The sequence below is a fragment of the Lepeophtheirus salmonis genome, chromosome 3 (assembly GCF_016086655.4).
Source record: "Lepeophtheirus salmonis chromosome 3, UVic_Lsal_1.4, whole genome shotgun sequence".
Classification (NCBI taxonomy): Eukaryota; Metazoa; Arthropoda; class Copepoda; order Siphonostomatoida; family Caligidae; genus Lepeophtheirus; species Lepeophtheirus salmonis.
Genome location: NC_052133.2, coordinates 47855845 through 47879918, shown reverse-complemented (window position 1 = coordinate 47879918; position 24074 = coordinate 47855845). Strand labels below are relative to the sequence as shown.

Here is a 24074-nt window from a genome sequence, read left to right as displayed (position 1 = left end):
AAACGAACATTATATAATTTATTATCTTATCATGTTTCCTTTATTTTATCACACAACCTTTCCTCCTAAAAGAAACTAAAAGGTCTTAAGTTATCTTGTAGTTTCTTGTTTGAAGGGGAGAAAATGCCACGTTCGTCATTTTAGTGCATCCAAAATGTAATTTATTACTCCTACAAAAAGACGCATTTTAAATCACAGGTCTTTTTTATTTTGAAAGGTAGAATTGTTAAGGTTAAAAGATTATGATATGCAATGTTCTTACAAATGAATTATTATACACGTGAATAGTGTATACCCATCGTAGATGTGGTAGACCACCTTCACCCTGTTCTTAAGGCAGAATCTGTGTACCACACTCTGAAACGGAAATTTTCTTCTATTTTGCATCCTTACATCTTAAAAGAAATACACACGCATACAAAAAGGCACAAAATCAGTTGGTAATTCTTCCAAACTATGGAGCTATAATTCAACTCCTTCCAAATATATATATTTTTTTTATTAAATTGTTGTTAATTATTCACAACTCCTGAACAAGAACTAATTCTAATTCAATTGAGTTTTGATAACAAAACAATGTAAATGTAAATTTCCCTGTTTGTCAAATAATGCTGGGTCCAATCTTGCATTATTTTTTGTTATTTTCTTTTGTTAGATAATTTTTGGATTCTGTAGCCAAAAAAAGATTTGATCTTGTTGCTTAAGAAAACAATTTGATCCATAAGACACGCATATACTTTTTCTATCTCACTTTAGTGATTGACTTATTTGAGATTTGAGGAAAGAAAAGGGGGGAAATGTCCAAGCTTAATGATATATCCTCCCCCAAAGCTTGAGAAACATTTTCACTGGCATATAGTACCAATAGGCGGTCCTTAAACATCAATAGTTTACTTTAATATTTAATGCTGGCCCTTATTTCTTAATTTTTCGTTCTATGTTGAAAAATTAGCTGGAAAAGAAATTACATATTCCCAATTTTTTCTAACAACAAAGTTGCAATGCTAAATTTATCTGTAAGCATAAATAAATGTTATAACTATACCAATATCCGTACTGGTTTGGTAGTTTTTGTAGTTTCAATATTCAATCCTTTTTAACATAATCAATTAGATAATTAATTTTGTATTCTATTACAAAGTACTTTATCTACGAAACGAACTATAATTTGCAGACTCTTCACTCTAGTGGTAAAATTTACGTGTAATCTACGTTTTAAAATAAATCAAAACATCCGTAATTGTAGATACACATGTACAAATTTTTGCCACAAGTATATATTTCAACTATTAGATCCGATTGAGAGGGTAAGATACTGAAAATAATATATTATTTTTTTAAGTAGTCAAAAAAGAACCAACCTAACCACCATGAATAATCATGGGGAAGATCATGGCTTAGGTAGTTATTCACCTTATTGTTAGTGCACTTAAAAATAAAACAATAATGCATGCGTCGAAATTATGCTTAACATTAAAAGTAGAAAAAATATATATACGACAGTAGAAGCTCACCACGGTTCGTTGACAATGTAATGTTTTCTTTCTTTATTTTTCCATTTCGTTGAATTCACCCTTATTATGATTTTTTTTTTTTTGTGCAAATAACAACTGAACCATACAACTACCAAACCACGTAAAACAGAGTAATTATTATATAAAGATATATTACTCAGGTACACACCTTTTTTATAATGTAAGGGGGTGAGTTGTCTTGTAAGAATTAGTTAATTAGTTATGAAAATCTTTCATTGATGAATTAAAATGGAGAAATTGTATGTTGCACATTATCTATCTAAATGAGTGTTTCTCGAACTATGTCCACCCTGGAAAAAAACCAAGTTTGTCGCAAAATTTATGATATATATATAAAACTAACAAGCCAAAAGTTGTTCTCAATGGTATAGTTTTGGTTATTTAATTAACAGGAGTACAAGGTTGTTATAAGTTTTGTACTGCTACATCAACTACTCGGTTCGACTTCCAGGTGCAACATTCATGTTAGATATTTTCTATTTTAAATATATTAAAATATAATTAAATGCGCTCTTTTCACGCTAATCAATGCAAAAATGTATTACAAATGACTAAGTGTCCAGGGAAGCCCATTTTAAACCTTAAATTATATGTAAGAAGATATATTTATGCCATAATATATGTATATAAGAGCAAAAATTCCTAGTGCAAAACATTATTCATTCTTGTGGATGATAGACATAAACATGTCTAAATCATATCTTTTGCAGTGAAATCATGTCAGAAAATACATATGTGATAGGGACTGACTTCATATTTAGTTCTCGTGGCCATTTACATAAATGTATTAAATAAAAGCTGCTTGGCATGAAACTGTAAGCTATTTACAAAAGATGCCTTTCAGGATTAGAATATTGTGGACAATGAATGAATAATGAAGGTTTTTCAGAATGTCATAACATTCTTCCATATGTGGTTTTTACACTCATTCGAATAAACTTTTTTTTTCTTCACATCTCTAGTCCAATAATTCACTTCAATGATTCATCGCATAAAACTAGCAATGACGAATGAAGGAAGACTAATAAACCCCTTTGTCCACCACCAACTACAAAGGTCCATCTGTAACTATCTGTGGTGTATCGAATGTTTGCAATCACATCTGCGGATTATTTGCAAATGTATGCAGAAGTTGCCGCATCTGCTAACTTCTACAAGTAAATAATTCGATCCATCTCTAGTCATTTATGTAAAAGGGATGATTGTTATAAGAGAGAATTACCGACATTTTCTTCTTATGTCTGCAAATGACTTACTTTAAAGAGATAATATAATTAATTACTACTTTAGTTTATTTATATCTATTCTATTTTACGGTTTTAATTACCCTAAAATAGCAAAAACCCACTTCCTCCTCGTAATAATTCAAGTAGGTTTTTTTGTAAATTACGTTGGCATGTTCTGTTTTTTGTATTAAGTGTGTGGAAGGATACATTAAGAGTCATCATTCTGATTAATCAATTCAAATGGGATTATCACTTTTTCCTGAAGGGAGAAATATACATATAAATGAATTTATAAAATGGGAGAAGGGAAACAAAGTTTAATTGGTCGTAAATTTACGTGTATACCCATGAAATTTTCTGGATTGAACAATTTATACTCATACGTAAATAATAATTTAATTAAAAAAAAAGTGTAATAAAAGAGGTCATCCACCTTTCCTCATTTTCCATCTGATGAAAACTAATTTCAAATGCATAAAATATATTATTTTGATCAAATAAAATGTTTTTATTAGTGTTGGGGTTCGATCTGGAAATCCTAGACCGGTCTGAAACCGTAATAATTCGGTCAAAGTACAAATTGCAAGTATTGAATGGAAATTGTACAAGGTTCTATTTCTTCATCTTATAATGCATTATTTAATTACAATATTGTCAGTATTTGAACTTTATGATGTGCCACAGAATACTTATATTTAAGTATTTTGTATTGTCAAAATTTTAGTCAAAAATTGTACCATTAATATATATTGCATTATCTATGGAATATTCAATAGGGCCTGAGCAATCTAAAAAGATATTAATTAATTGTCCGCAATGTGGTCTGGCAGTCTATAGCTAGTTGTTAAAAAAAATGGCGCATGCTGAGAAGAATATTCATGGCTTCTAACATAGACCTATAAGTTATATTAAATAATATTATTCTTGATGAAGTTGTATTATTTTGCCACAAGATGGCGCCAATCTGTCGCTTTGTTTGCTAACTAGTATCGGTAAACAACGCTCATTCGCCATTGTCAATCTACTAGAGTTGTAATAAAAAATTTTATATTGTACTATGTGATAAGTAGTGTTGTCTCAGTACATATTTATTCGGTCTTGTCCAGTCTTGGGGCCGACCCTTAAGACTGTTGGTCCTTCAGTCTGTGAGTACTAGAACTATTTAAAGATGAAATAAAGTTGATTGACGTCATCAAGGACCAGACTTTATAAGTTTTAGGACTGAACTGGACGTCTTGTTCATTCTTCAGTCCTAAATATGGACCGATACAAGACTAGAGTTAAGCTTATGAGTTCGAGATAAATGACGAATTTTTCCTTATGTATTTAGAGTGAATTAATTCATTAAACCTTTGTCATGTTTTTTTAGTTTTCTATAGAGTCATGTGAAGTCACGTAGAAATAGAGACAAGAATGACGTGATATACACTCCATATATCAGTCTCACTCCATTTCTTCTTGTAACGTTCTTATAAGCAATGATACCATACATATATACTTTTGGTCTTAATGATTGAAATGAGGTCATCATCCCATGGTAGTTCATACTAAAAAATAGGTATATTTCATTCATTGATGAATGAAGAAGGAGAGAAACTAAATGTGCCTGCATTGCAACTCATATCTCTCTTGAGAGCTTTTCTATTTTCAATAGGATACAATTGTGTATGTACGCAGTTTCGTTGTGTTGGTGTTGGATTTATATATCTGAGCCTGTCTCGCAGTCAAATTCGGTCTACGGGTCATGTACAAAGTATGTACTCAAGTTCTGTCATTTTTGACCATTTCCCACACGTTGTAGACGTAATGTACTAACTTAATAGTAGCTTGTGTTCGCAATTTCTACTTGCCTACGTACTTAGTACATAGGCCCTACAAAAAAGTAGATCTTGATCTTGTCTCACAGTAAAAGAGTACTTTAAAAAAAATGAGATTTGAGAAATATAAAAGGATGTTTTTTTAATTTGAAAAAACAAAAACAAAAAAGGAAATATTGGTCTCCCGTCGATACATTTATTGTATAACGCAACCTTTCATTCCTAAGGAAACTGAAACAAGGCCCAATCACAGTTAGTAGTTAAAATTGTTGAGACTCGTTCCAAGACCGTATTTTTTTTCTCGGCTGGGTCTAAAGGTGATTTTTTATAGACCAATTTGGGCTGATATTTCTGTCGATTTTTTTCCCTCTCAATATAAAGAATTTTTTTTTCCTCTATACTGATGTATGTGTGTTGCAAATATGATTAAGCATCACATTTAACACCATATCATGTTATTGTAGGTTAAGGTTCATAATTTTACAACACATATAACATCATAAACTATTCAACTATAGAGTCGGTCTAGACCTAATTTTAAATGAGACCTATTATTTTGTATGACCGTATCAGACCTATTTTTTCTATGATATCAGTCGAGACAAAACTTCTTTAAAAGACTAAATTAGTTTGGCCCACTAAAAATCATTTTCAAACCGAATCAGCCACTAGTAATTAACCAATTCTTCTCGACTATGGAACTCTTGCTCAATGATGATTGGGAGTCGTTCGTAGTTTATCAATAGCTAATTAAAATCCAACCGTTCATCGTTTCAGAATACTGCTTATGGGGGAAGGCAGGTACATAAACAGCTGTCTACATTTTTGTATTTGTGAGGTAATGCGGTTTGCAGATTGGTCTAGTAAAAAATTACTATAGACGAAACCAGGGAAAAAGTTGATTTCGGACCGAGTTTCCTCCCTAATCATAATATATTCATATATGTACATATAAATGTAAATAGAGAGGTTCAAATGCATATTAATGCATCCCATGGGTCTACATATATATGGCTCCACTTCACTCCACAAACTACTAACAAACGTAAAATCATGAATAACAATCAGGAAGGAAGTTAATTGTCCATGCTTTATATTTTTTTATTGTTATTGTTGTCGTTCTTTTTTTAAAGTCTCTATGTACATATAAGCTTGGTTAATAATTTACTCCTTTCAAAACAATACACATTATTTAATGACTTGATTTAGTAGAGCTATTTCAACTCAATATCCTATCTATTATGTATAGGAATGATGATATATTATCTACACTTAAAAAAATGTAAATAAATAAAAAAGTTCAATTTGCCATAACCCTAGGCATAGAAAATAAATACGTCGTAAAGCGTCAACACAATAAGTAATTTAGAAGAATAATCAAGAAAATCAGAAGAAATTAACAATTATATATATTTTTATAATTATTTCATAATTATACCTCCTAAACGGCCCAATAGTTAATAAATATATGTGGCTTGTCAACACAAAAACAAACTAGAATGATTTTTCTTAAAATTACATTTGTACTCTTCCACTAATTATCATCAAGGGTTATTTTGATTGATCTTTTGGGTGTCTCGCAAATGTGTTGTAAAATATTGACCAAAAAATTTATTTGTATGACCATATCCGGCCCAAATATTCTTCCATAAATCAAATATAGATTCTAAAGTATAGTCCACATTATTGAGCATCTCAACTCATTCCAAAAATTTGAATAAAGAGCCTCGTCTTGAGTATAGATATGATATAAAAAATTGTTTGACATTTTTTCTCTTCTTGATTTTTGTTCATGATTGTTTTTATATTTACTCACCACATATTTTGGCTACTTATGTTTAATTACATGGTTATAATGTATTTAATACTAATATAACTTTCCCCATTTGAACTTTATTATTTGTCATAGAATACTTATAGTTTATTTAAAGTCAAAAATTGAATCATTAATATATCGATCATCCACGGATTATTAAATAGAGCATGATCAAACTAAAAAAAATATATGATCCGCAAGATGGCGAGACTTATTGTTTTAAAGAAATGGTCCATGCTGAGAATAATTTTCAGAGCGCCCTCTATGTGAGTAACATAGATCTACCTATACGTTATATTAAATAAAATTATCATGCAGGAAGTTGTATTATTTTGCCACAAGACAGCGCCACTCTGCTGCTTTATTTATCAACTAATTTAGGTAAACAACGCATATGTCCCATTTATGTATTTTCCTCATTTTCAAATTCTACAAATCTCCTTCATTTATAATTCTTCATCTCATTTTTTTGGTTGCAACTTGTACAATTTACTTATACAAGTTAGAACTTGGTCACAAATTATTTAGTTCATAGGTTATACGTATATCAATATTGATTTACAGGATTCCAAAATCCAAACATGTATTCTATTATTGGGATTGATTGATTTTTGTACTCTATTCTGCCCTTTGTTGATAACCCATTGAGAGCTCTCTCTATATTATCCATTTTTTGTTCGTTCAACTCCTCGTCATTAATTATATATGCTTCAAGTTTTTCTACACTAATCAATTGTTGCCCCACGTCCAATATTGTAAATGTGACAAACTTGATGCAGCAAGGAATATTTCTGTTGTGGCTTTTATTAGGTATGACATTGACCTAGTTGAAGTTTTTATTATTATTTTCTTAACCTCATTATCTCTCACGAAACGACAACAACTTCTAAATGATTATTTTGGGATTGTAGGTAATGACTATTAGAGAGTGTGTCTCTCTTTCTCCATATCGCCCTCACCCCTGAACCCTCTACCGTATTATCATTACCATCATGATATTATACATGAGAAACTCAAATCAAGAAAAGAAGGAAGGAAAAAAAGTGAAATTTCTGCATATAGTATACATGGATCACAGTTAGTGCTGAGACTCGGATCGAGATCAATTTTTTAAGGTTCGATCTATATCTGATTTTTAGTAGAACGATCTGGACTGATATTTTAATTCAGACTGTCTTCTGAAACCGTAGATCCATAGACAGTCATTTTTTTTTTTTTTTTGTAGACTGGGTTTACTACGATACTGGTCCAAAATAGTGTTACCACGATACCATTATTTTCTTACCGGTAATGGTACAAAAATTGGTATTTGTATTTTTGATACTTATTGATCCCATTTTTACTACAAATATTGAACAAAAAAGGTCAATTCACATGTTATTACAAATCGTCCAGAGGGTTTTTGGCGATGGTGGAATGGAAATCATTTTTCATATTCGGCCCAGTTCTGTATTAGGAACGGTCTTTCGTACTCTGAGTACTGAAGCTGATTTTAAAAAAAAAAAAAAAAATAGAAATAAAATTGAGTGACGTTATCAATGATTGAACTTTTATGAGTTTTAGGACTGATATGCAAGATTGAACTGGATTGGACTGTAGTCTTCAGTTCTAAATAAGGACAAATACGGCACTAGTTATTATTATTTACCTCCTGATAAAATAACTTCCTTTCCTACCACATTCAATTATATTCAACCCCTGATTGAACATTTGTGTGTGCTCATAAAAGACATTGTGTAACCTTGAGGATTTGTTGTGGAGTATGTCCTTATTGGACTCAGAGTAGAGTTGGGTTTCAAAATCGGAGTCATTCTTACCAATGTTCTTCTTCATTTCCTTTTCTCCTTCCTCCCATATCACAGCTGATTGTAGCTGATCTAATGAAGCGTTATGACAGTTAAGCTACTCTCTTCCAAACATTCCTCAAATTGTCAGGTTGTGCAATCTTGATTTTTGGTTTCTTTTTTAAACACGATTTTCATCATTAGTTATAGTACCGGTAGGGCGAACAAGACATCTTAAGACGGAACTTGGAACTATTTAATTCGTTCTTACAAAATTGTAATTGTTTCAGACCGAAAACCAGCACTAATCACAGTGTTACATTCCATTCTTCCTCTTCTTAATACTATTCCTAATAAGGGAATTATTTATGACTTATAATATATGAATCTGTGCTCTATGGTTTAATGGATTATTATTATCACGTATGTGTTTGTTTTTTGCCGCTCTAAAGATAGAGAGTTGAAAATAATTACCTATATTTGTTTGTTTAAGTGTTATTACTACTTTTACTAGGAACACAAAACAGATACTATAATTTAGAACATTCTGCAAAATAAATAAATAGAAAATAAGCCAAATACACACTTTCATGTTTCGTTATTTTCTTCTCAATTAGGAAGGGGGGATGGATTCTTGATATATGTACATGGTTAAATAGAAAAAGAGAGGAAGAAATAGAAAGGTCATGCATCGAAATGACCTACTAATGATCTAAAGAAAGGTTATTTTCATTCTTGTTTGTTTTAAGAGTCACAATTTTTCATTTACCTATTTTCGTTTTTATTTTATTGTTTAATGCAGTGATTCTCAAACTTTCCCATTATCCGCAAATCCCTCTTACTAACTTTTGAATTAATAAATTACATAAAAATTAATGACCATAAACATAGGTGGAAAGAATTGGGTGAACATTAACTACCGTTTGGTTTTGGGTCTTTTTCGATGAAAGGTTGCGAGATTAAATGAGGCTAACAACGTCATATTTAGATATACTCAAAAGCTATATTTAAAAAAAGAAAATGATGAGCTGCAGTTAACGTTCTGTAGTCAGTTACGCATAGAACCATTCATGTCGTTTTCGTAAGCAGCACAATTTGTACACAAACTGATCACGTGGTGAGTTATTTCATCACTATCTGTTAGAGTTTTGGGTTGATATTAATTTGATTTCTAATAAAAAAGACTGGAATTTTGTCCTGATCGGTTTGAACGGAGGAATGGGAGAGTATTGTAATTTTTGGTTCTTAGAAAATGTATTTTAGATATTGCTTTTCTCTTCCACTCAAAATTTCTCCTTTCAAACATTGACGTCAAAAACTTAGGTGAAGTTTTGGTGTTCTAACATATCTTTGAGCTAGTAACAAAATTGCATCCTTACGTGGACTATTACTTTATAATATAACTAGCGCTAGTTACCAGGAGCAATTGGGATTAATCTAAAATGCCAATTTTGCATTAATAATACACAAAGAAAAATAACTCCCCAAGAAATCTTCAGTGTAATACTTATCAATTCATATATGTTCTCTCCTCATGAATGAAAGAATAATAATAAGAGTGTGATAAGCCAAATGTACTTTAGTCTCTAGAGTGGTCACTGACAGGGCTTTACCTACACAAGCTAGCTTGTTTATTAGCCTCCAAAGTATGTATAGAATATATGTCAGGGATACAGTGCACCCTGTACGCACGCTTGCTGCTACATGCGATAATACTACTAGATTTCATCGACATGACTACATTGTTATTTCTTTGATGAAAAATAGCTTTTTTTTCATTCAAACATTCATACAAATAAACTTTACTAGATGTATCATCGATCCAACATTAAGAGAGAGAGAGAGAGCTAGAGAAAACGTGACTGATAAGATATGGAATAACTACATCAATGATTCATTCATGTTTTTTTTTGGTTCGATACTCGTTACAGAGAAAGAAGAGAGGGTGATGAAGAGAGAAAGCCATGAAGGAATTTTCCCAATACACTAAGTAATCAGAGCCGGAAGTTTCTATTGGATATTTATAGTTGAAATGCATTTATTTATGGCCCTAGACTTAGAGTGGAGTACATAATCATGTTTGCAAACTATGATGCATTTGAAGAGCTAATGATTCATTAGGTCTGATACAAAGTTCATGAAAAGTCAACTTTGAAATACGGCCGTTCTTTATTTCCTTCATGAAATGTGTAATTAAAACCAATTTGATACATTACCTCCTGATTTGATGTGTACATATGTAGTAGGTCTTATTAAACCATCTCCCTAAAAATGCTTTGTTCATTTTCTTTGTGTTGTGATTATAATTATGTATCTATACACAACTACTTATATATATATATACATATATTAACAAATGTAGAAACAAAACGAATGATGAAGTTGTCTTTATCATAAAGAACAATTTGTCTTTTTATGCAGATATTTAATTAGATGGGGTATGTATTCATACTAATCCATGCAACATAAAACGAATATAGGTAGTATACTTTTATAAAAAAAAGGAATTTATTTCAGTATATGTGCGCCAATATTGCATAGACATATTTTTGTCAAGTATATGCTTATAATTCAAATTTGTGGGATGAATTAAGAATTACATTTATTTTCAATCAAACGGGCTGGGTTTAATGGAAGTGCAGGACCCACTACGGCCGAATATGTGGCAGAGGCTAAAGGTAGGTTCTATGTTTTTCAAGAGGAAAGGTTATAAGATACAAAAATTAATACGTTTTGACCGAGGAACTACGGGTGGTTATTTAGTCCTTGAAGCCCCCTACAGTACATATCATAACTCCGAATCCCCTCCTAGTAATTATTGATGCAGAATTATTTATTACGTCATCATGACAATGAGTTTGAATGATTGTAGTATGTACATCTGTAATTACTTACTATTAAGTGAGTAAGGATTTGTTGAATCCCAAGTGCCTTGTATAAGAAGAAGTATGTTAAAGTGTTTATTCATTCCTATTGTAATTGTATTAATATTGCTGTCCAAGGACGTGTCTTATTATTTATTTATTAATACTATTCATATTTATATATTTTTTATATTTTCATTTCAGACGGGAGTACCTTACTATGAAGAATTCGTGAATAGGGCAGCTAAACTTCATTCACAATTAAAGTAAGCTTGTTTTTCGTCATTTATTTATGTACATGTATTATTTACCTATTCTTGAATGCTTTACATATTTTTTATAATTTATATGGCAAAAATATTTCCAAACCTGTCTGCTATTTCACTATTCAATGATGTCACCATTGGCTGTTTCTATGACAGTAATTATATTACGGGACAAGATGCATAGACTTACGGATAAAGTCTGGAATTATTTCAATCCTGGCCTTGTCGACAGCTGCCTTCATGGACTCCACACTTCCATGACATTCTCTACATGCGGTCAGAAGGAATCATCAAGAAGATTGCAGGAGCTATCAATGTTCCCACTCTCCTCAAACTACTTTTTACTTAAAAAACAATCCCCCTGGTCAATCCAATCATGGATGTATTAGGATTATTCTTTGGAGGGAGGAATTTTTGTGAATTATGACAGAATGTTTTTTTTAAAGCCTTCTTTTATTTAGAAGACAAAAAATTGACACCATTTAGTTTATTTTTTGGAAAAAAAAAACGCTGCCTTTTTGACTAATTTGACCAGAAGGTTTTAGTGTAACTCCCCATGTAGTCACCGTCCTGACACGAATTATCCTTGAAATCTGAGCTGCAGTGTGAGACGATCGAATTAAATTTGTGACTTCTGTTGCCCTTGCTCAATTAAAATATATTAAATATTTGCACACAGCTCATATTTCAAAGAAATTACTGATTGTGTAGCGATTACATTTTTTAAAATCAGTTACTTACAAACTCAGAATTTTTACAGAAATGTATAGAGTGTACTTTTCACCTGGTATCTGTTTTGTTTCTTTTATTCTTATTTTACTTCGTTATTCTTTCTTCCATAAATAGTCATCATTCCATACAATAGAAGGATATTACATTGAAAACAGACAAAGCAAGTTAGCTCCTCAATGTATGATTATAATATATTTTTCATTTCATAGAAAAATCAAAGAATAGACAAAGATTGAGAGAGAAATGGAGGACAAAATAAAGTATCTTAATTTATAGTCGCACACCAAGCGTCATTGACTGTCTATTATATATCCTAATATTTATTATGTTTGTATATTAAAGTGGTTCTTAAATTTGGAATTAATCATTGTTTAGATATCAGGACCAGTTTTATAATGAGGGGAATTCTAAAATCACAACTAATTTTTTTTTAAATATATCCCCAAAGAAATTTAATAGCTGTTTCCATAACTATTACATTGCTGCGTATAATCTCATAAGACAGTGACCGACAATTTAAACGAATGACTAAGATGATCTGGGCATTTTACCTTACCATTTCAAATCTTCATTAATTTTTTTTATTTATTTTTTAGAAACATAATAACTTTTATGTTTTTTTTTAAAGAAAATATATTTCTAATGTCCTCATCTTTTAAGAAAATTCATTTACTTTCTTACACTTATCCCTATTTTAATACTAGCTTATTCCATAATTAATTATAATAAAAATGTCAAAGGTAATTATTTGCATCCACAAATGATCACTTTCTTTATTTTTTTTGTGTGTGTAGCCTAATAATAATATTATTGCATCAAGGTCATAGTGGCTGTTGTTATTGTTTTGTGTTGTGTGGAATAAATCAGAAGAAAAAACCGACAGGGAGAGACACACATCACATAACTATAGACTAACGGTAGAACATTGTTATGGATAGATGATAGATAAGACCTCCCAGGAGTCTATACAAATTATCTTGATATGTTTTGAAAATTAAAGAAAGAAAAAACTTTCTAAATCCCTATGATTACTTTGCCCTTTCTATGTATTCCTTGCACATTAGTAGGTTTTTAATCCTTTTGACGCGTATATAGGGAAGAGCCGGGGGTAGATACAACGCATTTTGCTTTAGGCTCAATTCTTTAGAGGTAAAAGGACTTAAACTCGTCAAATTTTAAGACAATATAACACATAGTGCTGAGAAGTTTCATGCTTAACAAAGAAAATACTGTTCTTTTTTTGTTCAAATTGGCTTCTTCTTTTTTATATTCGCTTTATCGAGCCGAGTGTCTCCATAACACTTTTCAAGCCATTTTTACGCACACTTTAAATTGAAACTTGTCTGATTAATGAAGGTTGAGTGATTGAAATTAATTCATATTTCGATATATTAAAGCATAAGCAATTAGGTACAAAACAAACCTAAGCTCTCCAGTTTACGTACAAGTAGAGAAAATGATACATGAGAGTCATCGACGAATTTCCATTCGCGCACTCCAAGCAGTTGGGCGTCTCCAGGACCACCATCTACGCCGTCAGCAAGTTTGAAACATTAGAGAGGAAGAAGGGCTCTGTCAAAAAGGCCAAACTGGACCCGGAGGAGTGAAAGAAAACAGCCCAGGCCAACCCACTAAAGTCCATGAGGGCCCATGGTAGATATCTCGAGTTTTCACACCATACTGTCGAGAGAGCTATAATAAAAGTGGGTGGAATGAGCCTTTTGAGGGTGGAGAGGCTACTTGTGATTCTAACAATGAGAGAAACCCATCTCCTCCATTGCGAGGCTCTTTTGAATTTTTTTTTTTGACACTTTTTTTCCCCCTACAGCCCTGATGCACCCCCATCGACTACACCTTTTGGGAGCATGTCGAGGGAAAGGCCTGCAATGCCCAGAGGGTTGATAAAACATAAATCAGCATCGGGCGGGCTCCACTTTGTACACATTTTGGAACCACCCTCCACACAGTCAATTAACTATTATCTTGATGATACGTCTTGAATTGATCAAAAGGGGCTGTACATATACATACCTATAGTACGTAATTAAATCACTGAGTAATTGCTATGACCACACAAGTAGCAAACACTAATTAGTTTAGTTAGGAGGGAGAAGGGCCCTATGTAGGTCCCTTACATCATCCATTTTTGTTTTTATTTTCTTTATATTAAGTTTATTTATATATTGTGCTTAGCACTAATGCTTAATTCGTGATGGAAATGGTTGAGTGGGCCATGACTTGTTGTTCCCGCTTCCCCCATTAACTATTATTATTATTTACTCAAATAAAATCTCGATAATTTTTCTACATACATTAGTGTATAAACTATATTAGGTAGAAATAAATAATAAAAGGTTTAATTTATAGCCTATAATTTACGAAATCTACTCATTACATATACATATTGAGAGAAGAAGGGAAAAAGTTAATTTCACGCATTAATTTCATTTTAATAATTTTTCTTTTTCAAGAATATAATGAATGGAATGTAATGTACTGTTTGTTTTAGCCCCATGAGCATCATTTTATAGCCTTATCCTTTATTTAATGGGGTTTTATGTATGAGGTGTAGAATTTGTTGGTTATACCGTGTGTTCAAAAAGTCTTAGAATGTTATTGAAATGAAAATTTAAAAGGTTTATGGAGGTTGTTTTTTTTAAACCTCTTGAACTTTTTGAATTTTAGAAGTTACCGTCGAGAATAGGGTTCAAAAGAGCTTGTAGTAATACTAATTTACCCAAAACTGATCCATGATGTTAATTTAATTTAACACTAGGAAGTAAGTCATTTTCCCAATACCCAAAAGTTTTCTAAATTACATAATTTAGGTTAATTTACATCTGTTTGGCGTCCACTGCTCTAGAAGGTTACATACTAAAACGGGTATCTCCTTTTTTTTTTACTTCCGTTTTCTACTTAAGAGCATTTAATCTGACCTAAGCAGCTGACCTCACTAAACTACTAAACTAAACTGTTTAGGTAGTTACTAGTGTTAGGTTTCGGTCTGTAAATCCTAGGCTGGTCTGAGACCATTTATTTTTTTGTTTTTGTCTGGACAGGTCTGATTGAAAAAAAAATTCTAGGTCGGTCCAAAAGAAAATTTCGGTCTAGATCTGTTTAAAAAAAAAAGGACTAGGCCGATTTTACAGATAAATGCTTTATGACATGACGCCATATGTATTTTCAAGTACAATGCCGTCAAATAAATTTTAAACAGAGATTGTTCGAATGAATTTTTATCCCGTCGTCTCTTGTGGAATACGAAATTCTGAATTTCGAGCATCTCTCGAGATGGATGATCTTCCTTTGATTCCTTCTATTTTTCTTTGGTCCTAATTCTGGGAGAACATAAAAGTCTAATTCTTCTGGTTCCAATGAACTAAGAATGATCTTAGACTTTAGTAATTATACAGATCGTGTGCTTATGATATTTTTATTGAAAAAATTCAAAATTGATCTTTCATAATATATGACACAAAAAAGAAAAATCGGTCTAGAAAAATCACTTAAGACCTAACTGAAAAAAAAAAAATCGGTGCTGGACCGAGTCTCAACACTACTAGTTACCTATAGATCATCTTATCTTTGTTGCCAATTGGGTTTTGGTTAATGGATATAAGAAATATCAATAACTTTACTGAGGAAAAAGTTCTACACGCAGTCCTTTATTTATATAACTTATTATACGATCTGTATTTACATGTTGATACAATTACACATTGTATACAAGTTACAACCAAAAAGTGAGATGAAGCATATTAATAGATTTATTGTGATGAGTACAATGCAATATTTGAATATGTTATGGGTGTTTTACATATTAAGGATTTAATTTTTGACTTTTTTCATGAAAATCACAAATTGATAAGTATTCCATGACACATTATATATATATCTACTGTTCAAATACCCACAGTTCTATTATTCATAAATATATATTATAAATAAGTAAATTTAACCCTAAAAACGCCCACTAGATTAATGAATGGTCAGAACTTTCTAATGGTATCAAATCAGAATCATTGTTCATTTATATCAGTAATTTTTGTTGACTTTTCTCATGTATCAAATATGATAAGTATAACGTTATAGGCTCAATAAGTCACAATTAAAAGGACTCATGTTGTAATTAAATGAAATGATATGAGACGTATAAATGGCATTTTGTACAATCCAATTTTGCAAAATAGTTGCAACTTGTACACAAGTTATACATTGTACAAAAAGATGGAAGTCTAAGAAGTTCATTCAACAAAGAATATTTCCTTGGATTATTATTTGCAAACAAAATTGCATATTTTGCCATCTATTCATGTTGTGTTAATTTATACTAATTAGCATACATATATACTTTCTTAGTTAACGATGTCAAAATAATTAGACTTTTTTTCTATTGTAGGGGGATCTGTTTAAAAAGTAATTCATTCATAACGATTTATTGTTATGATTGTTACTTTCAGAGGGTTTGATTCTTTATCTTTCTTTTAATTAAAAAGAAAGATAAAGGCTGAATATCAATTAGGGGTATTGTTTAATTCAACCAATTTTTTTATCGGGAAATTACTTATTCTGTATTTTTGCGTTGATTTTATACCTATTCGTTATGGTGATAATTGCTTCAATTAAAAACGACTTTTAATGCACTTCCTTTAACTCTACGTACTAAAACCCTTTTGACTCAATAATGGGTCTGGAGGCCAAGTAACCTTTTAAGGTATATCGATTGATAAATACATTTTTAGAATCCATATCCAAGGATTGTCGTCTTGGGAAGTGTTTCTTTTCTGTTCTGTTCAAAACTGTTTCAATTTTTCTTAAAGTGAGTAAATTCGTTATTTAGTCTTGTGAACAACATTAATTGATCCTGTAAAAAGTACAATCCTGAGTAGTCTTATAATTTGGATTATTCATCTCCTTTACAATTGCTATTTAATGGAGTAATTGTTTATTATTTATTTGCAATATTAATATGAATAATTTGATAATAAAATGGACGATAATTTGTTGAAGAGTACTAAATGTCGAGAAAAATCATTCCAGCTTGTTGTGTGTTGTATTGAGCTCATTTTTAGCCTTTTGATTCTTTCTCTTTTTGAAGGAGGAAAGATTGAGTGATACATATGCACAATAAAGAGAACATCGTGACATATATCTTTAAAAATGTAATATACATACAAAAAAAAGTCTTCCTTCAACCCTTGTATGAATGTAGACCATATCCCATTTCAATCTGTTTCATGCCAAACAAAGAAGGGGAATAATATTATAATCACTTTGAATAATAATAATAATATCTTCTAAACCTTTAAGAAAAGGATAAAACTTGTTTTCTCCATACATGTATGCAGTTCGGATTCTATGCTATATATATGCCTTGTATCTATGTTGTACATATTATGTATTTATCATATGTATCTCTTTGTGTTGCTACTTGATACACTGTTATTATTATATTACCTTTTATGGTAAATTTGTATGCCTGTGTGTGTGTACAGGGTGGCCAGAAATAAACTTGAATGACTATGATGCTAATTTTTTAAGTATGTCTAAATTTAAAAAAAAAAGATAGCTTCAGTTCAGATAGCTTGAAAAATGAATTCTCAATAAGAAAATCGGGAAATCATTGCCACTCTCATTTAACTTCAAGAGGACACTACGGAGATATACAGAAATTGTTGGAGGCTCCCTGATCCCTTTTTATGCCGTAAAAAAGAGGATGAAGGATAATCAGCCCTTCTTCAGAAATCCATGAACTGGCAGGAAGCCTAAGAAGGACCAGGGTGCACACTACTTTTTTAAACCTGGATAGTCTGTCCACACGGAGACCTACTACAAGATGGTTAGGTACTATGTCTTGCTCTGGTTGAAAGGCTATTACCCCAAAGGTGATTATTTGTGACAGCAGGATGGAGCTCCCTGCCACACAGCGAAGAAGAACCAGTGCCTTATCAAGTCCAAATTTCTAGGTCTCAGACTTCTGGCTTCCATCATTTCCAGACCTCAACCCTCTAGACTATTATTTGTTGAACATAATTGAGAGCAAGTCAAACACCGCCACCACAAAACTATTTACGCTCTCAAGTCAGCTGTATGGCAGGTTTTATCTATGAAAGAGATTGCCTCAGCTTGCACCTTATTTCAGATCGTGATTTAGCTGCCATTGCAGCTCAAGGGAAATACTTTAAATAGTAGTTTTTGAAGTCTCAATTACCCAATTTTCAATTCAATTATGGCAGTGAAAACATTCTTTCATTTTTTAAAGTTGATTACTGGCCACCTTGTATGTACATATACTATCAATTGATAACAATTTGTCATTTAATTAAGTACAATAATATGTCATAAGAGTTTAAAAAATCTTTTTTTTTTTTTTAAAGAAGAAAAAATCATTTTACTACCGTTAAAAAACCGAATTTATTTATTGGTTCGATCTTAAGAGATTTTTGCTAGAATGACATTTTGGTTCAGTTTGAAACCATGGATTGAAATGGAAATTGTACCCTGTAAATTCATTTTCTATAAAAAAGGTCAAACTAATTTATGTAATTTTTTCTTTTGTGAATCGAATCCAGATGGAACCAAGTCGACTGAGATGGGACTAAAATATAGTTATAACGGTTATAGACCCGTCAAAATTTACAGAGCGAAGCCCAACACTACAGTTTACATCCTTCACGCATACTTTTTAAATAATCTGATCTTTAAAAAAATGTTTTTTTATGCTAAATGTTAATGAGAAATTTACTAATTATTATTATTAACACCTTCTTATTATCTCATTACAGAAACACAATATTGTCTTTGGGAACGTTTTTGGACGCATTTCAGAAGATTGCCGATGCAGCTACAAATGCTCGAGGTAGGACGAGGTTTTAAAAAAAATATATTTATTCATTTGTTTATCAAAGTGTTACACTAAAGCCTATGAAGAATTTAAAAAATTAATTTGTTATGCTCGAACAATTAATTTTTTTTAATATGATAAAAAGGTTAATAAATTGTTTTATCTCAAAGATACGTCTAGTTTATATATATGATATTTACAAGATGCGATTTTGTAAAAGTTGTAACTTGTATAACCAAATTTTTTTTACAATTTGCAAAGAAAAAATGGGATAAAAAATTCTAAAAGAAAGATTGATAGGACGTGGGAAAAGGATAATGTAATAATTGAATATTCCTTGGATGATCAATATACTAGTGGCTTATTCTTGGTTATTTTAATACAAATTACTAAATATAAGTGTTCTGTAGCACATTGTAAAGTTCAATTTCCCAGCAGTTATATTACTCCTAAATACATAATAACCATGTAATTTTAATAGACCAAAATGAACAAATACTATTGATGTATAGTTAGTAATTAGAATGACCATTGTTGCAATTAAATAATGTATTTTAGGATGTAGAAATTGTCATTTTCTTATACAAATTGCAACATATACACAACATATATATTAAGATCAAACAAAAAGTCATGCTTTTAAATGTCTTTTAAAAAAATATCATTTCCAAAATTGTATTGAATAAGTTATTAAAAAGGACATTTGAAATTGTCATGATCATTTACTATGCCTATGAGAAGGGGTCATAAATTTGATTTTTATTGCATCTTGTAACGCTAATGGGAGCATAGCTCATAGAACAAGAGAGTAAATTACATTTATATTCTGTAACTAATTGATAATCTTTCATTTCTATTCATAACTTATCATAATTAATCCCTCAAAAGTATTGCAAACGACACTTCTCTCAAAAAAAATATAAAAATTTGAATAATGGTGATACTCAATGTAAAAAGTTTTAGATGGTACGTGGAGGCGTGACTAATGAGGTTGGACCCACCCTTAATCACTGCTTTAAAATCTAGTTAACATTTTTTAAATATTTAAACTTAAATGAGTATTTATATAATTTAAATATAAGGTCCACAATTGACGTAAATAGGTATGCCTACATATAAAATATTGACTGCTTATATGCATCTAAGAAGTATGAAAAATATGTGAATGTTTATTTTTCTTGATTGTTGTTCAAGATTGGTTTTGTGTTGACGTATCAGATACATAGGTATATTGCAACAAAATATTATGATAAATTATAATGTTTGTTCTTCTTTTAATTTATTAGATAGTTTAATTTGAGATGGGTAAAACAACTATTTAGGGCTTTGGGTTGGAGATTTGTGCGTGTTTTTTGTTTCTTTTTAATTTATTCTCTTCATTTCCAAACAAAAGAATGGGGCGTACTTAACTTATGATACTCTAACATCATTCTAATGTACAAAACAAAACGAAAATACAAACAAGTTTTAAAAAGTAACATGCATTTAAAAAAAGAAAAATAACTTCATGAAGATTTGCTATTCTTTTTTTCAGCAAATAAAACAAAAAAAAAATGTTATGCAATTCAAAGGCTGAGTATAATTGCAGCACTATTTGGGTTTGAACTTAATTATATATACTGATTGCAAAACTATCATTTATTCAAATAATATATGCTACAGCAAAAACAATTACATGTTATTACAAAATATTTCTAAAATTCCTTAAAAATCAATTTTTTAAGAACCTGTCTAAGAACGATTATCTCCTTATATTTCGGTCCAATCCGTGCTTTGAGACTGGGGACTTAAATTTGGTCACACATAGCATTTTTTTGTCTTTTTGTGAAGATGAAGGCGGGTTTTTTGTAGACAAACATTTACTTCGAAATCGGTATAGAAAGAAGTTCTACCGAATTAGTTAAAATTATAACGATCTTAGACCGAAACGTGTACTAGATTTAGTTTGTATCCAATATCTCAAGGAAAAGTTAATACAAAATAATTGATTTCTTGCCTCAATAATTCCCATTATATTATAACGTTTGTAATGTAAACTTTGTGCGCTTTTGCTGTTCGAGAAGAAGGGGCTTATGCCATTGTCTCTAGACTTCCTTACATCTTTATGGAAGAAACATAACTATAAATTATAAACTACATTAAAATTTTGTTCATTTTTACTTCATAAAAACTTAAAATAATAAATTCCTATCTGTCAAATTGAATTTAAAAAAAAAAAACACACATCTTGGTAATCAATAAATCAGCATCTATACTGTATTTTGACTTCGTTATTTACTAATTTGTTGGAGTGCTTAGTGTAAAATTTGGTTTAAATATGGCAATGAATGTATTTAATAATATATAGAATTACTTTATAGGGATTTTTTTTTCAATTATCATTAATAATTAGTGTAGCATTAGAATGTCACTTTCGAATTTGATACAGATATACTTAATAGAAGCAGACAATTGCATGAAAATTACTTGATTTTGCTTCAAGTATTATTTGGATATTATTAGTCAAATTTATTTAAAGTATCAGGCAATAGGGCAGTAAAAACTATCTAAAGACGCTCATTTCTGATTAAAAGAAGATATTTAATATTGAGGAACAAAAACCTAATATGTTATCATGTTAATTCCCAACTTATATATACACAAATACCTGCATACATTTCTACAAAAAGAACCACCAAATATGCAGACACAACCCTTTAAAATCATAGTGACTTAAAAGGAAGGTATTATTAAACAAACTCCACCCATCATTGCCTGTCCTATAGGTTATATTAAAGTATATAGAATATTATCTCTCATGGTTTCTACAAGTCCATAATTAAGAGGAACTTAACTAAACAATCAAATACTTTTTAGATCGTGACTCGTGAAATTATAATATAATTTTTAAATGATTTTTTTTTTTTTAATTTAACATAAAAATGATGATAAAATCATCTTTTCCTTGGTAGGTACATATTGTAGGTATAGAAATGTAAAAACGTATTTATTGTAGGTATGTTTCTTACATAGAGGGCCCTGTAAAAGTTATTCTCATTGAGTGTCATTATTTTTCACTACTTATATAACTTTCAAAAATATTTATTCATAAATTTTATCATTTTCAATTTAGCCAGCTAGTCCTCTAGAGACTAAATATATGACTCATATTGTCATTATTTTTCTTTTTTTAAGCTGTTATTATTATTCTTTTATTCTTCAGGAGAGAACATCTATATATTGAATAACTACACATGAGTATGCTCATAAAAACAGAAAGTAATGCTGAGGATTTCTTGCGTAGTTATCTTTTAAATGATTAAAACAAAGTTTGTGTGTTCGTCGACATCTAATAACTCCGGGGAATCCCTGGTACTACCCCAAATGTATAATAAAACTGAAGTAATATATCTTCAAAACAATTATGTGTTCACTAAATGAAGGCAGAATTCATAATATTTATCTACAAAAAATATAGGGAGTATTAAACAGTAGGTTAATTTGAGAGTAAGACAACCAACATTCTCCTAGTTTGACTTAGGAGAAAAGAAATACAATTTTTTCACTATACAAAATATTCTTCTTGTGAGCCTATTCAATCGTAACATTATATTTTTGATATCATTTGAAAACAGCAAGGGACCGTGTACTATAATTACAGACCTCTAATTGATATTTTTTTGATTTTGAGTAACATAGGTACTTAAACATTGTATGTAAATATAACTGAGATATAAAAAATAATAATGATCAATATGGGAGTTCAGGTTTTCAATCTACCAATAGATTATTGTATATATTTAACATTGATCGTTATTTGCAGATACTCATTTCTTCATAGTACATGTGGCTATGTACTTTGTATATACAAGGGGTCAATTAGATCATAAACTTTCTCTTTAATAGCCCTATGTACATACTATTAGGAAGGTACCACTATATTAAATTATTTTGGGTTATTTTAAATGTATATTTGGTATGACCATTTCCACATATTGCGAAATATTTGAGCATGGTAAATAAAATAAAATGATGGGTCAATATGTAGAGGGTACTTGAAAAAAGATACTTGTTAATCCCTGTCGCATGTCGTCTAAGTATATTTGTTTAAATAAATAATTGATAGGCAAACTAGGGGTCGCATGTGATACTTTTTTTATGGACTCTCAATAAACTTCCATGAAGCTGTATTTAAACGTGATTCAAGTGAAGTTTCTAACATTTAAATAGTTTTAAAAGTATAGCAATCTTTATTGGATCTCTCAACCTTTCCTTTTCCAAAAAGAGACAGATATATTACTTAATTGGTAGTGAGGCAACTCACCCCTACAGAGAGGGACTATTCTTTATTTTTATTAAATTAATAGTGGTAGTACGTGGCATTGCCCGGAGTAATTACGTGTTGACTAGAAGACAAATGTTTCTTTCATAACATAGAAGATAACTCCCGAGAAATCCTCATTGTTTTTCATGTGTACACTCGCACGTAACTACTCAATATAATAATATTTTGTGTTTTGTCCACAAGAATGAAAGAATAATAAAAAGAGTTGATGTTGGGATGACTGATGAGTACTTTAGTCTTAAAAGCGCTCACTAATAAAATAACAAAATTAATTTTAACATACCAGGGAATATCATATTGAATTCAAATCTTTACATATACTAAAAGTGCATATTAACTATAATAATATACATAAGAGACCAATAAAAAAACCAGTGTCCTTGTTCTTCTCACGCCTGCAATATTTCATTAATAAGACTGCTTTATCATTTCTTATATAAAAAAATATTTATATAATTTGGTTCGGAGAATACTATATTCAGTGCACTCATTATACACGTTCGATGTTATATGCACACACCTGCAATATTTTATTAATATGACAAAGTTGTTAACCCTTAGATCAAAATATGTTTGTAATAAACATCATGGAGCACTTAATACAGTGCACCTGGTGACTCGTTTTAATATATTCACACAGTCAGAAAGACAAACTTTGCTTTATTAATATAGAAGATAATTGTTCAACGCTTAACAACAGCAAATTTGTCTGTTACTAATGAGCGTTCAGAACCCTAATAGAGAGTACGAAAAGTAGAAAATTGACGACTGACAAAAAGAAAACCTCAATCCACAGGAGTTTTTAATGAAGACAAACAAGTAAGGTTGAACTGTTTCCCTCCATTAAATAGTACTTATCCTTTGTA

General features: G+C 30.6%; 1 protein-coding gene across 6 annotated transcripts in view; it reads left to right on the top strand.

Annotated features, from left to right (window-relative positions):
• LOC121115249 (uncharacterized) overlaps positions 1-24074 on the top strand; it is a 161633-nt gene that overhangs the window by 82209 nt on the left and 55350 nt on the right. For all 6 annotated transcript variants that reach the window (XM_040709450.2, XM_071887454.1, XM_040709449.2 and 3 more), the window contains exons 2-3: positions 11247-11308; positions 18826-18899. In XM_040709450.2, the coding sequence (XP_040565384.1) occupies positions 11247-11308; positions 18826-18899 (136 nt within the window). The remainder of the gene's footprint in view (positions 1-11246; positions 11309-18825; positions 18900-24074) is intronic.